This window comes from Neltuma alba, unplaced genomic scaffold (assembly GCF_004799145.2).
Source record: "Neltuma alba isolate B1F8T4 unplaced genomic scaffold, ASM479914v2 tig00013168_pilon, whole genome shotgun sequence".
NCBI classification, from domain to species: domain Eukaryota; kingdom Viridiplantae; phylum Streptophyta; class Magnoliopsida; order Fabales; family Fabaceae; genus Neltuma; species Neltuma alba.
Genome location: NW_021637479.1, coordinates 88,120 through 102,084, shown reverse-complemented (window position 1 = coordinate 102,084; position 13,965 = coordinate 88,120). Strand labels below are relative to the sequence as shown.

General features: G+C 35.7%; 1 protein-coding gene and 1 pseudogene across 1 annotated transcript; both read left to right on the top strand.

The window, feature by feature from the left end:
- The first annotated feature begins 6 nt into the window (after positions 1-6).
- Positions 7-7,482, top strand: LOC114734999 (serine/threonine-protein phosphatase 5-like; annotated as a pseudogene).
- Positions 7,483-9,717: 2,235 nt separating this feature from the next.
- On the top strand, positions 9,718-13,965 carry LOC114735000 (protein MAIN-LIKE 2-like). The gene is made up of 6 exons (XM_028922649.1): positions 9,718-9,788; positions 11,062-11,177; positions 11,292-11,936; positions 12,040-12,207; positions 12,600-12,989; positions 13,087-13,965. The coding sequence occupies exons 2-6, from the start codon at positions 11,070-11,072 to the stop codon at positions 13,963-13,965; spliced, it is 2,190 nt and encodes a 729-aa protein (XP_028778482.1). The 5' UTR covers positions 9,718-9,788; positions 11,062-11,069.

Here is a 13,965-nt window from a genome sequence, read left to right as displayed (position 1 = left end):
ACACAAGCAGTTGAACTGAACAGTCGAAATGCTGTTTACTGGGCCAATCGTGCCTTTGCACATCTTAGGCTTGAGGAATATGGTAGTGCGATACAAGATGCTACAAAGGCTATTGAAGTTGATCCTAAATATACAAAGGTGCTGTGCATACTAAAGCTAATGTGGCCTACTTACATTTGCATGAATGGATTGTTGATGAATATATCCTGATTATGGCTTCTTGTTGCAGGGTTATTACAGGCGAGGTGCTGCTCATCTTGCCATGGGGAAGTTCAAGGAAGCACTGAAGGATTTTCAGCAGGTAGCCTTCTCACAAGATTATTAAACAGTGATGGGCAATAATTGTACCAGGCCAGAAGATTTACTGTAAAACATCCAAATTTCAGGGGGGAAAAGGCCTTTTAGCGCTGTATCTTCAAATTAACTATTTTTATTGGCAGTTATTAATCCAGGCATATTAGAGGATGTCGAAATATGAGAATGGAACAGATCTCCCAGAATTTGAGCATATAAAATCAACCTGTTGCTAGGTGTGCCTGAAATCTTTCGCTACCTGCCTAGGTCTGGTGAAGAGATTGATACCTTCCTAGCTATATGGAAGATCTCTGTGATCTCTTATGTGTACTTTTAGTGACAGACCAACTAGTTATCATTGCTGTACAATAAAGATGGTCCGGAATATCTGTAGTAATTTATTTGAAAACACAGGGGAGCTAGAGAAAAAGATGATACTGAAACATAGATATGGAAAGAAATGACTGGACAGAATAGAAGGGACATACTATGTAGCATAGAAGAAACTGGTTTACTGAGTTTAGAAATATTTTCTGAAATGCTGTCTTGGGGTTTAAAAGTTGGGGCGACTTTCAGGCATGCCCACAATCAATATAAACAAAGGGTTTGTTTTCTTAGCAAGAGAGGGAGTGAGGAAGGTATTAGCCACCTGTCTTGTGATGTGAACTGTGAACCAGTCAAGGCTGCTCCAAAGCTTTTGGTTGTTCTAGCAGTAGTCTATTCTTCATCTTCGAATTTATTAATAAATTTCTCATTGTGGAATTCTGTCTCAGTAGAAGCAAACTTTTCAAAAATCAATTTCTTGTTCTATCAATGAAATTTTGCCAAAAGAGGAAAAAGACAATTATTATAATGTTCATGGAAATTGCTGGGGTTTGATAAATGTTCTCTTTTAGGTATTAATTCGTCAAAAAATAACTTTGACTACCTCACCCTTTTGGTGAAATGACTACCTCACTTTTATTAGTCTGTAACATGTACTCTGTTGAAATATATCCATATTTATTTTAATTTACTTATGTGGAATTAGGTCAAGAAAATGTGCCCAAATGATCCTGATGCGACAAGGAAACTAAAGGAATGTGAAAAGGCAGTTATGAAACTTAAATTTGAAGAAGCAATTTCTGCACCAGATGCTGAAAGGCGTTCAGTAGCTGAATCCATAGATTTCCGTTCTATAGGTACTATTCTAAACATGTCATCGTGCTGATATTTTTGAGTTATCATTTTTTTTTATCCTCTTTCCGATAGTGTTTTCTCTTTATTGTTTAATGTGATTATTTGTATACTATTTCTATGTTCTTTTATTGTTTTATGTTGCCCATTATTCTGGACATGTGTCTATATTAGGGTCTATACCAGGTACAATTGTTATAACTTGGATGTGATATTATCTTTTTATTCTTTGTATCATGCCCTATGATGTGAATATGTTGTGATATTTAGATTGACATTCTCTTAAATAGATCAGTGTATAAATGTGTTTTGATTCTCTTGAAGGAAACAAGTTGTCATGGAGCAACCTTTTGTGTTTTTAATTCTTTTAGCCAAGCAATTAATCAAGTCTTTTGGCTATGATTTTCGTGCCATTCATGAATTTGCTCATGAAGGGAAAAAATAATTTGGCAGAAAACAACTATATTTGCATATCTAAAACTTGAGCATGTGTCATCAGAGGGAAAAAAAACTCGAGTATGCAGAGCTTTACAAGTTCAAGTGAATCTATTATAAGTAGAGATTACTAAATTGAAGGAACTAATATTATTGGCCAGGGCATTCTTTAGCATCAACAAGGGTGATGCTGCAAGTTCATGCTTCTATCCAATCTGACCATGTATCGTGGCTGTTGATTTTGATTGTTCCCATTGATGCCTTTTGCCGTAGGGTTCTATTTTGTTGAAATGCTGGGCGCTTCACTTGAGTCTAGCCTCTCATTAGTTCTTAAACCAAAATATGTTTAGCCTTGTCTGGTGTTTCTAGGATTCCCTTTAGATGGGGATATTGTTTTCCTTCATATTTCGTAAGGGCATTTAATAGATTGGTGGTAGAAGAAACAAAATTTTAACCTCCCGAAAATGACAGTTTCATTTTCCATATTTTAATTATATTTAACAATTTCTACCCCTTGAAAAGGACTGATGAAAGTGTGACTTAGTTCAATTCCAAGATACAGGAGCTTGATATTCTTAATTCACTTTGTTGTCATTTCAATTTTATGGTTGCAATTTCTGTTTCTCTTAGTCAGACTCCTTTAGTGGATCCAGTTTATTCCTTTAATATTGCTCCGTTAATTTTATTTTGTTCATGTCATTAACTGGTTATCCTCACTGAGCATTAAGTTTAGCTGGGGGCGACCAGTCTGTCTCTAGTTTACCTTGCTTTCACCCCCGCAACATTTGAATATGCTAAGACCTGCGCGTACTGTTTAGTTTAGTTTATAGAGATGCAGAAATGGCAATATTATGCAGCCTTCCAACACAAAGCCTTCTTCCCCCTCTGTAAAAACTGTATCACTGCAAACCTTTTGCCTCCCAAAGGATGTTATATTCCTCATTTCATGAAATCAAAAGGTTCGGGATTGGACTGGGGCCTTTCTTTTGTTCTTTGGTTTCTTTCCCAGTTCTTTCCTCAGTTGTTTACATTCAATAAAATCATGGCTACATGAAGGCATGAAGGGCCTCTAAAATCAAAATTCTTGTTTGACCTGATCTCTTTTGACATCTTGTACAATTTATCCTCATCAATCAACATATTGTCTACTGTAGTTTCTTCAAAAAAATTTCTTTGTTGTAATTTCTTTTTTCTTAAACTCCTAAATTCTTGTCAAGTCTCTATCTCCTTCCTTCTATCAGTAATTGTTAGCAAAATACCTTGTTCTCAAAAGGTTTTGTCCCTTGGTGAAAGAATATGTCTTACCAACAATGCTTAGAATCTAATCACCATTTTGGTGTTCAGTCCTTTCTTCATCTTGTATGAGGTCAAAGGGATTTTCTTTTTCTAAGTTAATGATAAGTAGTCCAATCACACAAGCAGCGCCTGCCTTTTCTCCCCAATTCCTATTATCATGAATGCTGGGGTCATTCTGTTATTTTTGTTTGTGTTTGGACATCAGTCGTGGTTTACTATGAATTATCATTCTGTGTATATACTGTATTATTTTAGGAAAGGGTCACAATTCTTTGATGCCCACCGAATTGGCTATAGCAGCAGTGACAGTGGCAGTTATGGCAGCAGTTGTGATGTTGTTCAGGACATCAGTGGCCACAATGGTAGCTGCAGTTGTGGTTGGTCTGCTGTTGCTCCTTGGGGCATATTGGTGGAGTAGCTACGATGCTGGTATAATTAGCAGGAGTGATTTACATGACCTAGGTCTGAGCTAAAAGCAAATCAAGATCTGAGCTCAGTTGATAATCATTTTAAAATTTCATATGGTCTAAATCATAAACTTCAGGCATCTGAAAAATTTACAGCAAACCAGTCGAATCATTATTAATAATGCATTGAGAAAATTTAACGTCTTTTTGTTGTGCATTATAATGATATATTTCTTATTAGAAAACAAAATCGTGGCCCTGTATTGGATTTTTTCGATTTTCCCCCTCCTATCTAAAATCTTTTTATACTTTATAAGAAGGTCTGCATTACTATGAAAATGAACTATTTGGGCTACTTTTGTATTCGATGTGATGTGTTTTTGGTTTTGTCCTTGCCGAAATATACACTCTGGCATTTGTGTTCCTGTATTCATGGAGCTTGAACAAAATTGTGTTCTATAATGCTAGATGTGGAGCCACAATACTCAGGAGCAAGAATAGAGGGGGATGTTGTTACTTTGGATTTTGTGAAAAAATGATGGATGATTTTAAGAACCAAAAGTGCATACACAAAAGGTATTGAAGCAGAATCTATCATTTATTTCTGTGTTTCTTGAAGGTTTACTGTATTGTCTTCTTCATGATCTTGCTTCACTTTTGTAGGTATGCCTACCAAATTGTATTGCAAACAAGAGAGATGTTGTTAGCCTTGCCTCCTCTTGTTGATATAAATGTTCCTGATGGCAAACATTTCACTGTTTGTGGTGATGTGCATGGTCAGGTAAATACTTTATAGTTTTCAAATTGCATGGAATCGCTTTTGGTTTTCAGCTCTGTCTTTGACTTCTGGCAGCAGAAGTTGATAGGAGCGACCTTGTTTTAAACTTTTAATTATCGGATATAACTGTTCAGCATCGGTTCCAAGTCATCTTCAATTAAGTTTTCAGTTAGGTGTCCTGGAAATTCACATGCGACTTTGACATATTACACTCTCGTGTCCTAGATATGAGGTACTTGTAACTACCTCATCAAAATCATTGAGGTAGTTAAATCATTAGAATGGTCTAAAAGCAAAATTATTTTGCAAGTTTACCCCTATTTAAAAGCATGAATTTAGAAAGACAAATTCTAGGAAGATGTAAACAAGGGTCAATTTTGGAGCTCCGCATTTTTCTCCGAAGTGACTAATGTTTAGGACCACCAGTTTGTTTTAGAAGGTGACGGATATATAGGACTGGAGGGAGTGCATCTTTGTCTATCTTACTCAAGCCATAATATAATGGAACCATTAAACACTAGGATTGCAATTTTGTTTCCCTTTTTTCTTAATGGAATGGTAGCCTGATTTTAAATTACTTCTCTATTTTCTTGATGTATAATGCATGAAGAGTAAGGCTTGAATGTTAGCATGAGGTTTAGTCCTCATTTTTCTCAACAATGCAATGGATAATGTTGCTAAAGTAATGTGAATAACCATAATCATGCGAAACTCGCTCATAAATTTTCATTCTATTGTCGAGTTTCATGTCTTGGTTTTTTTTTTTTTGAAACCATTTTGTGCTCATAGTTCTTTCAGTTCTCCAATTTTTGCTTTGTATACTTGAATGTGAAAACTGTTTTACGCTTTTACTACCACCATGCTGCTTGGTTTTTCGGAGAAATTTTCTCTCATTAGCTCTCTATCTGTAGAACTTAATGTTTTTCTTTCAAAACTCCTGCAGTACTATGATCTCTTAAATATTTTTGAGCTTAATGGGCTTCCCTCAGAAGAGAATCCATACCTTTTTAATGGTGACTTTGTGGATAGAGGATCTTTTTCACTGGAAGTCATCCTCACTTTGTTTGCATTCAAGTGCATGTCTCCCTCAGGTGAATCCTTGCTACACCTTCGTCACTATGTTTGTTTTGTTATTTTTTTGGATACTTTGTGCAGCTGGGCTTCATTAATGGCAGCATCTAGATGTGTGCTGTTTAAGTTGATTTTTTTGGGATATGTTTAATTATCTATTGCTGTTTGTATGATTGGATTCTCATAAATTTGTATGTGCTGGGTATCATATCTTATTTTCTTTTCATTTGACTTCCAGCCATATATCTAGCAAGAGGGAATCATGAGAGCAAGAGCATGAACAAGATATATGGTTTTGAGGGCGAGGTTCGCTCGAAGCTAAGCGACACATTTGTGGAACTATTTGCAGAAGTCTTCTGCTGTTTACCGTTGGCTCATGTGATCAATGATAAGGTATTTGTGGTTCATGGAGGTCTTTTTAGTGTTGATGGGGTGAAACTCTCTGACATCAGAGCAATAAACCGATTTTGCGAGCCTCCGGAAGAAGGTTAGATGCACCCTTTTGTTATTTTTGGTTTAGTTGTTCTTGACGTCACGTACCTTAAGCCTTGAACAAAAATATTCCTGTGCTTCATAGTTGCCTCCCCTTTTGTTTTCTCTGTTTTAATGGGAGTCTTATGAATCTGGGTTTCATATGAATAGGATTAATGTGTGAATTGCTATGGAGTGATCCACAACCTCTTCCTGGACGGGGCCCAAGCAAGCGTGGTGTCGGTCTTTCTTTTGGTCCAGATGTGACAAAAAGCTTTTTGCAGGAAAATAATTTAGGTATCTTTGCTACCAGTTTGATAATGCTCCTGCTCTTTAATCCGTGAATTAATGTATATTCTCTATCAATTTTCAGAGTTAGTTGTCAGATCTCATGAAGTAAAGGATGAGGGTTATGAGATTGAACATGATGGTAAACTCATAACTGTATTCTCTGCTCCAAATTACTGTGACCAGGTAATTAAATCCTCCATTTTCTGTAGCAATCTAATGCTTTCTAGTAGTTAAGTGATATAAAATTATAAATACTGCTTATTTGTTTTTTCTCGCTTGATGCTCTGTATATGAAGGCTTTTTTTTTTTTTGGGGCCTGGGGGCCGGTAGGGAAGGTTGGCTTGATTTTGTTTTCAATGGGATGGGCAATATAATGAACATATGGCATGCTTAACATGTGGAGATTTCCGTTTATATCTAATAGAATCAATTGCCCTCACTGAAGCATAGTTGGGTGTTTGTTGTTACCATCAGTAAAATGTTGATATTTCCATTCCATGCAGATGGGTAACAAAGGTGCATTTATTCGATTTGAAGCACCTGATTTGAAGCCAAACATTGTTACGTACTCAGCAGTGGTTAGTATCTTTTGTGCTTTCCATTTGTGCTGTTACTTTATGATTTTCCAGTTTGAAGCCACTTCTTTTGATGTGCTTCTGATTCCCAAACAACTTTCTTCAGTTCTCATGATCTTTATGTTTGTGGAATTTGCAGCCACACCCGGATGTGAAGCCAATGGCTTATGCAAACAACTTTCTTCGGATGTTCTCATAGTCTTGCATGGCTTTCTGGGGTTCATTCTGGTTAGTGACATCTCTGCAATCCAACAACTGCAAGATTCGGAACTCGGCCATAGAATAACCAGTACAAGTTGACAACTTTGTGATAATATATATACTTTTTTTTTTCTTTTGGGCTTAACGTTATTCAAATTCATTTTTTCCCCACAAGTTTCCCTCTGTATTTTGTCATTTTGGTTATTTGTGTGAACCATGTGCAGGGAAGTACGGAGTAAGGTTTATTAGCTTTATGAAACTCTTAATGTTGTTTTTTCGTGAGCTTTGTTAATTGCTGTGCTTAGGTCGTTTTCTGTTGCTTCCTCTTCTAAGTTAAATGGAGCCGAAATCGCTCATTTTGTAATACCAACTGTTAAGCATCTTGAGCTGCTAATTTTTAAGATGCTTGTGTTGTTTTCTACTGCATCAAATAGAACTTGTTCCTATAGTGTATTAGAGCTTCTGATATTTAAAATGTTTAACTATTTCCTGAATTATGTTGATTTTTTCTTTCAATTGTAGGGATTGAATTCGAAACAGGTAAGTTGCAGAAAATACTCTTGTTGTAAACTTGCTTATTATGTTATGTTTGTTCAAAAGGGTCAAATATTTTTAAACTAAATAAATATATATAAATATGTAATGCTTTTGCGTTGAAAAAGATGGACTGGCCCTATCAAAATGTCAAGTGTCACTCAAGCTCTTCTGAATTTTAGAAAGTGAAATTGCCAATTGGCCTTTTGTTTTAGTTCCTGTTTTGATCTGACTCAGTGCAGGCTCTAACCAAACGAGTTTGCAGCACTGATGAACTTCCGTTAAGGAAATGAATTTTACAAAAAGTGATTAGTGTCTTGCTGCGCTTTGAATTTTTGAAGGGTTTGTTGTAGTACGTGATCCTAATTGAAGGATTAAAATATTAATCCATAAAATGAATTTAGTTAAAGGCATCAAATTTATTATAAAATTTAAGTGATTCTAAGTATGTTGCTAGTCTTAAATAAAAGTCACTTATATTTTCATGTATTAAGAAGTGTATTAAATTGACAAAATTTTTTAATTTTATTCTTGTTAAAGTTATCTATCTCTCGACATTTACAAATTATTTTCATATCTCAGCATTCTTTCTCTCTTTTTAATGGAAATTAAACAAGGACAAGATTAAAAAATAAATATTAAATATACTACCAGTGATTCGTGAAGGGTGGTATTATTTTCATTGATTAAATAACAATTTAATATCATATTAATTTTTACTCTCTTTCGTTACCCTTATTAAAATGGGCATAGGAGAAAAAATAATAAATATTTATTGAAAGGGTTAATACAAACTTTGATATTTTAAGTTTATTGTCATTTTAGTTTTGATTTTTTAAATTTAAAATCATAGGTTTTAGTCTCCGAAATTTATTTTCATTTAAAACATTGATTTATATAATTTAATAAAAATTTAAACTATTTTGTTTTTTGAGAGAGTAAAACTTATGGTTTAAAACCTGATAGATTAAAATTAAAATAAAAGACAAACTTGAAGGAACAAATATTATGTTAATCCTCACTGAAATTATGAAAACCTCGGCTAAAAAATTTCTTCTAGAAAAAGAGTTCTTACAATGCAGACAAGGAGTATGTTTTAGGAAAGTCATGATATAGAGTGGGTTGGAAGATCATGAATTATTTTACTTGGAAATTGCTTAAGGTTAGGAACTGCTTTTTTTATTCTCAAAACCGTTATTTCTTTTAAAACACTTAGAATGCCATTTCAATGTTTGATTTTGATTCAACTAAGGATTATTTGGCCCTCCAAAAATAAAGTTAGAAGAACTTTTTTAATATTAAGTGCTAAATTACATGTTAAAATTAAGCGCTTAAATTATATAACTCCATGTGAAACATCTGATTTGTTTTTGCATTGAATTTTTAATTATTTGATTAAAATATTTTTGTTCACGTTTTTTCCCCTGAAATCCCCGAGTGCTCAAGCCTCAACATGGGAGAAATTACCTTAGCTAAACAAGCCAAAAAAATCTTGCTTTTGTCAGTAGCCCTATAGCCTAATAGCAATACATTCTTCTGTAACTGAGAAATTACGTGTACAACCTCACTTGTAATTTTAGATTGTTAATTCACAGCTGGTAAGGTCAGGCAAACAATTAAAAGTATTTGTCATATTTTTTAGGCTATGAGTTGCACTTTGGTAATTAAATCAACCTTCATTATATATATTTTTTGGATAATTTCCTTGTAATCAATATTTTTTTTGCTAGGTACATGTATCCTCTTATTAAAGCCAATTCTATTTAAAACACTGTCGGAGCACTAAATATGAATATTTGTTTTGCTAAAACATAAGTATCCTTCTATTAGAGATAATCTTATTCGAGGCACTGTAGGGCACTAAATGTGGACATCTCTCCTAGTGGGGATTTGAACCTTGGTTCTTTACGTTGTGAGGGACTAGCCCTTTTCACTAGACCTAATCCCTGTTGGTAAATATGAATATTTTTTTAAGCGAGAATTTGAATTTTGATTCATTACATTGTAAAGCACGGGCTCTGTAACTTACACCCGACCCTTTGTAATCAGTAATCTTTTATTTGTTTACAAGTTGGTCCAAGTTGGGCGGCTCGTAGCGGATCAACGTAATGTTCGGGCCCATTAAAAAAGAAAATCCCTATTTCTGCCGCACTTAAGATAATAATAAATAATAATTGTACTCTTTTGTTTGTTGCCCTCACTCTGCTAAGCTAAGCAACGACGCCGGAGGAGGTCGTATCGTGTTCGTCTCCATTCACTGTAAGGACCCATCACCCCCTCCCTTCTTCTCCCTCACAATTCACTTCTCTTTTATCTTTTGTTTCGTTTCAAATTTTCGGAGTTAAAACGCATGTCAATTTACTTCGTCCGAGTCCTTGCCATGGCCATGCAGATTTCTTCTTCTCTTTTTCAATCTCTTCCGATGTTTCGATTCGCTTCTTGATCCCAGATACTAGTGGGGGCCAGCTGCTTCCCCTGCTTGCTCTCTTCTGGGTTTGTGTCCCTGAGAAATTGTTGGCAATGCTCAGCCAAGCCCTAGCTTGAAGGTTGTCAAATTGGATTATTTTAGGGTTTTTGTTTGGTTTAATAAATAATTCTGCAATGCAATGTAAATGCCATCGTGTTTTTGTTTCCTTAAAGCTGATTGAGGAAACCTCCTGGAAACGTGATGATTATTGAAGTACGTTGGTGGGGTCTGAGAAAGGCATGGGGTGCGAGGAGGAATTTGTTTTCTGAAGAGTTCTTGATCTTAAAAAAGAAGGAAAGAATGAAAGTTTGAAGGAAGCTGGTTTTGTTGAATCAAATAAGTGAATTAATGAACTTAATACTATCCGTATTGCCGTTGAATGAAAATTGAAAAGTGATCAATTGAAAGTAATTTTTAACTATTTCTTTTCTCATTGATTGATGTGTTTGCTTGTTTGCCGTTCATATGAAAGCCAACTATTTATAAATTTGGGCTTTTAATTAAAGACGTCTTCACAGCAATCAATTTTAATGTCTACTGTTGTCGAAAGAATTATTTTGGAGGGGGGCACTAGAATCCGCTGTATGAGTCCTTTGACGTCTTTGGTAATAATAGTAGATTGATTTTAACATTTGTTTATGTTGGTTTTAAGACGCGAGAACATAGACATATGATCAAGTAATGAAAATTATTTTTGTTCCCTATATTCATGCTTAATGCTACTTTGAAGTTGACTAGACGTTCATTTTTCTCAAGTATTACATTCGAACATTCTTTAGACCCCCCCTTTTAAGGTGGAATTCCTTTTCATCTTACATCAAATTGAGTTGTGTTTATTCATTTATTCGAATATGTTACTCATAAGCTAATGACTTTTTGTAGGGATTTGATTTGTTATGTTGAATTTCGTTATATGTTCTTTGTTCCTTTTAATAGGATGCTTTTTCCTTTGTTATTTTACTCCTCTCCTTCCTGTCAAGTTCTTTCTTTTATGTGTTAAGATAACCTAAATAATTGTAAGGTGCTCCTTCTTATTTTATGATCGTTTTGGGTTTCTTTCATTAGTTATACTGATGGAAGTAGAAGTGGCGGACCTTTATGCGACTAATGCAGGACCAATTGATGGTTCAGTTTTATATGATCAAGATAAGCATGTATCTACGGCAGTTTGGGAAGGACAGGTGCAGTTTTCCCTTCTGGCAGTCCTTTTTTCTTCATCTTTGTTTGTCTTCGAAAAATCTCATCACTGTCTTGATTTCTTATGCTATATTGTTGTCTTGTTAATGAATCAACAGGAGCGTGGTGCTCTCAGATGCCATGAACACACTTCAAAGCTTGATCAATGGACACTTACTCATAAACAGATTGAATTGGTACAGAAGGCTGGTTTTGGGTACTTAAGATCAATTCCAGCCATTAGTCTCGATAACCCTCTTATCTCTGCCCTGGTTGAAAGGTGGAGAAGAGAAACAAATACTTTCCACCTAAATGTTGGAGAAATGACGGTAACCCTCAAAGATGTTGCTCTCTTACTAGGTCTGGCTATAGATGGGGACCCTGTAATAGGTATAACATATACTGCATGCAGTTCAGTCTGTGAAAAGTACCTTGGCAAAGCACCTGAATCTGGTTATACAAGTGGTGGAATGGTGAAGCTGAGTTGGTTGAAAGAGTTCTTTTCTCACTGTCCTGAAAATGCTTCAATGGAAGTAATAGAGCAACATACTCGTGCCTATCTTCTTTATCTTGTAGGTAGTACCATATTTTCCACCACCACTGGGAACAAAGTCCCCGTAATGTACTTGCCGTTATTTGCGAATTTTGAGCAATGTGGAAGATATGCCTGGGGTGCAGCAGCATTAGCATTTTTATATAGAGCTCTGGGAAATGCCTCTCTGAAAACTCAAAGCACTATTAGTGGCTGTTTAACACTACTGCAGGTCAGTTAATTTGCTCATATGATTTTTTAAATATAATTTTTTTAATGCTATCTTTTTAACGTTCTTCAAAATGCTTGTCTAACTAGTCTTTGTACTTCTGCAGTGCTGGAGTTACTTTTACCTGAATATTGGCCGGCCAAAGCTTAACCACGATCCTATGCGTGATCAATTTCCATTTGTGCTAAGATGGAAAGGAAAACAAAGTGGTCCAACAGCAAATCGTGATGTAATTTTCTACCGGAAGGCTTTGGATTCCCTAAAACCAAGTGATGTAAGTCTTATATTTAATTATTTATTTTAAACGAAAATTCTCTCTGTTTTTCTTTTCAATAGGATTAGATGAAAACTCCATGCTGGTCCTCAAAACGTGTTAATAGATTTTCTTTTCTTTTTTTTAAAAATGATTTGATGATATGATTATGTTTCAAATTATAGGAGATTTGATTCTGTAGAGATTTTATAGCATCATTTTAATTTCACAGGAAAGGGGAAATTCAAACTAAGTATATAGGTATTGTTGTGATACAAAAAACCTTTGGAGTATCAAATCGATATCTTACCATTTTTAATGGACACAAAAAGAGGCTTATCTCCATTTCGTGATCTGGTTAGAGTCTCATATATTGTCAAGAGAGAATATTGTTTAGTGTAATTGATGCACAGGTGGAGTGGCTGCCATACAGAAGCATGGACAGTACGGTAATTCCAGAAGACATCAAAAGCACTTTAATTCTTGGGAGGTCAAAGACAATGTTGATATGTTTTGACAAGGCAGAGAGGCATCTTCCGAATCGATGCCTAAGGCAATATGGCATGCTTCAATCAGTTCCAGAGCATGTGGAGCACTGGGAGAGGAAGAGTCGAGGAGTTGATGGTGGTGTCAATTTGTCAGGGAAAATGGAATCGGAGCTTAGTGAATGGATGGACCGGCATCTCCATATTGTCGAGGGTTATGATGAGGTAGATGAAAATGAGTACATACAATGGTATCTAAAAATTACTCGCAGATTTGTGGGAAGGCCTATTTCTCTCTCATCCGAGTTTCAAAGAACAGTGAGTATATATGTTTCACGAATTAGCATTTACATCTTATAGATATTATAGGTTAAGTTTGAAATGCTTTTTAAAGAATAAACCCAAATGTTTTCAGAATGCTGGTTTGAGGGATATCGCACATATAGCGGACACTTTTGCGACTGATGGGCTGGATGCAGATCAAATTGAATCAATTTCTAGAATAAGATTAATTGCACATGAATGTTTGAGAGACCAGTTTGGTAGTCCAGCCATAGTGCCAGCCACCCCACAAGTTGAGCTTGGAAAGAGGGTGAGAGGAAAGGAGAGGGTTAGAAGAAAAGGTTCTGGTAAACGATTGCGGAGAGATGAAGATGATGATGCAGTTCAGTATAATGCAGCTAGTGAGGATGAGCAACCTCAGTTCTACGGTGCTGCTATGAAGATTGAAGAATTACAACTAAGTCAAGTCGACAGAGAACCGGATCAATCACAAATCTATGCGTTAGATAATGAGGTCAATTCTGTCCTGTTAATTCATGCAGATGGTGACAATGGTGGTGAGAATCTGCATCTTTGTGATGCAAACTTCGAGATGGATCAATCAGCGTTAGCCTCTGCAGCTGGTGAAGAAAATAATGAGGAGCCAAGGCTTATATCTGCTGAGGTCAACAATGAAGAACTAAAGCATGCAGCTGGTGAGGTTAACAAAGAACTAAAACATTTAGCTTCTGAGAATAACAGTGAAGAAGCTGGCCATCTGGCTTCTGAGGTTAACAATGAAGAACTGAAGCATTCAGCTGATGCAGTTATAAAGGAAGAACTGAACCAAGTGAATGGCGATGAAAATGCTGAGCAAATGGATGCAACTAACAACGAGGTTCATGATGTACAACCTTCTGATATCTCTAAGGAAGTTGATGATTCACAGCTCTCTGGTGCAAGTCATGAGATCAAGAACACCAGTCCTTCTGATGCTTCATTAGAGGCCAATAACTCAGATCATGTGACTTGA

Excerpts from the sequence above, each read along its gene's own strand:
- LOC114735000 (XM_028922649.1), top strand. The coding sequence starts at position 11,070 with ATGGAAGTAGAAGTGGCGGACCTTTATGCGACTAATGCAGGACCAATT. Across the intron at positions 11,937-12,039 it reads GCTGTTTAACACTACTGCAG|TGCTGGAGTTACTTTTACCT; the intron begins GTCAGTTAATTT and ends GTACTTCTGCAG. Across the intron at positions 12,208-12,599 it reads ATTCCCTAAAACCAAGTGAT|GTGGAGTGGCTGCCATACAG; the intron begins GTAAGTCTTATA and ends ATTGATGCACAG.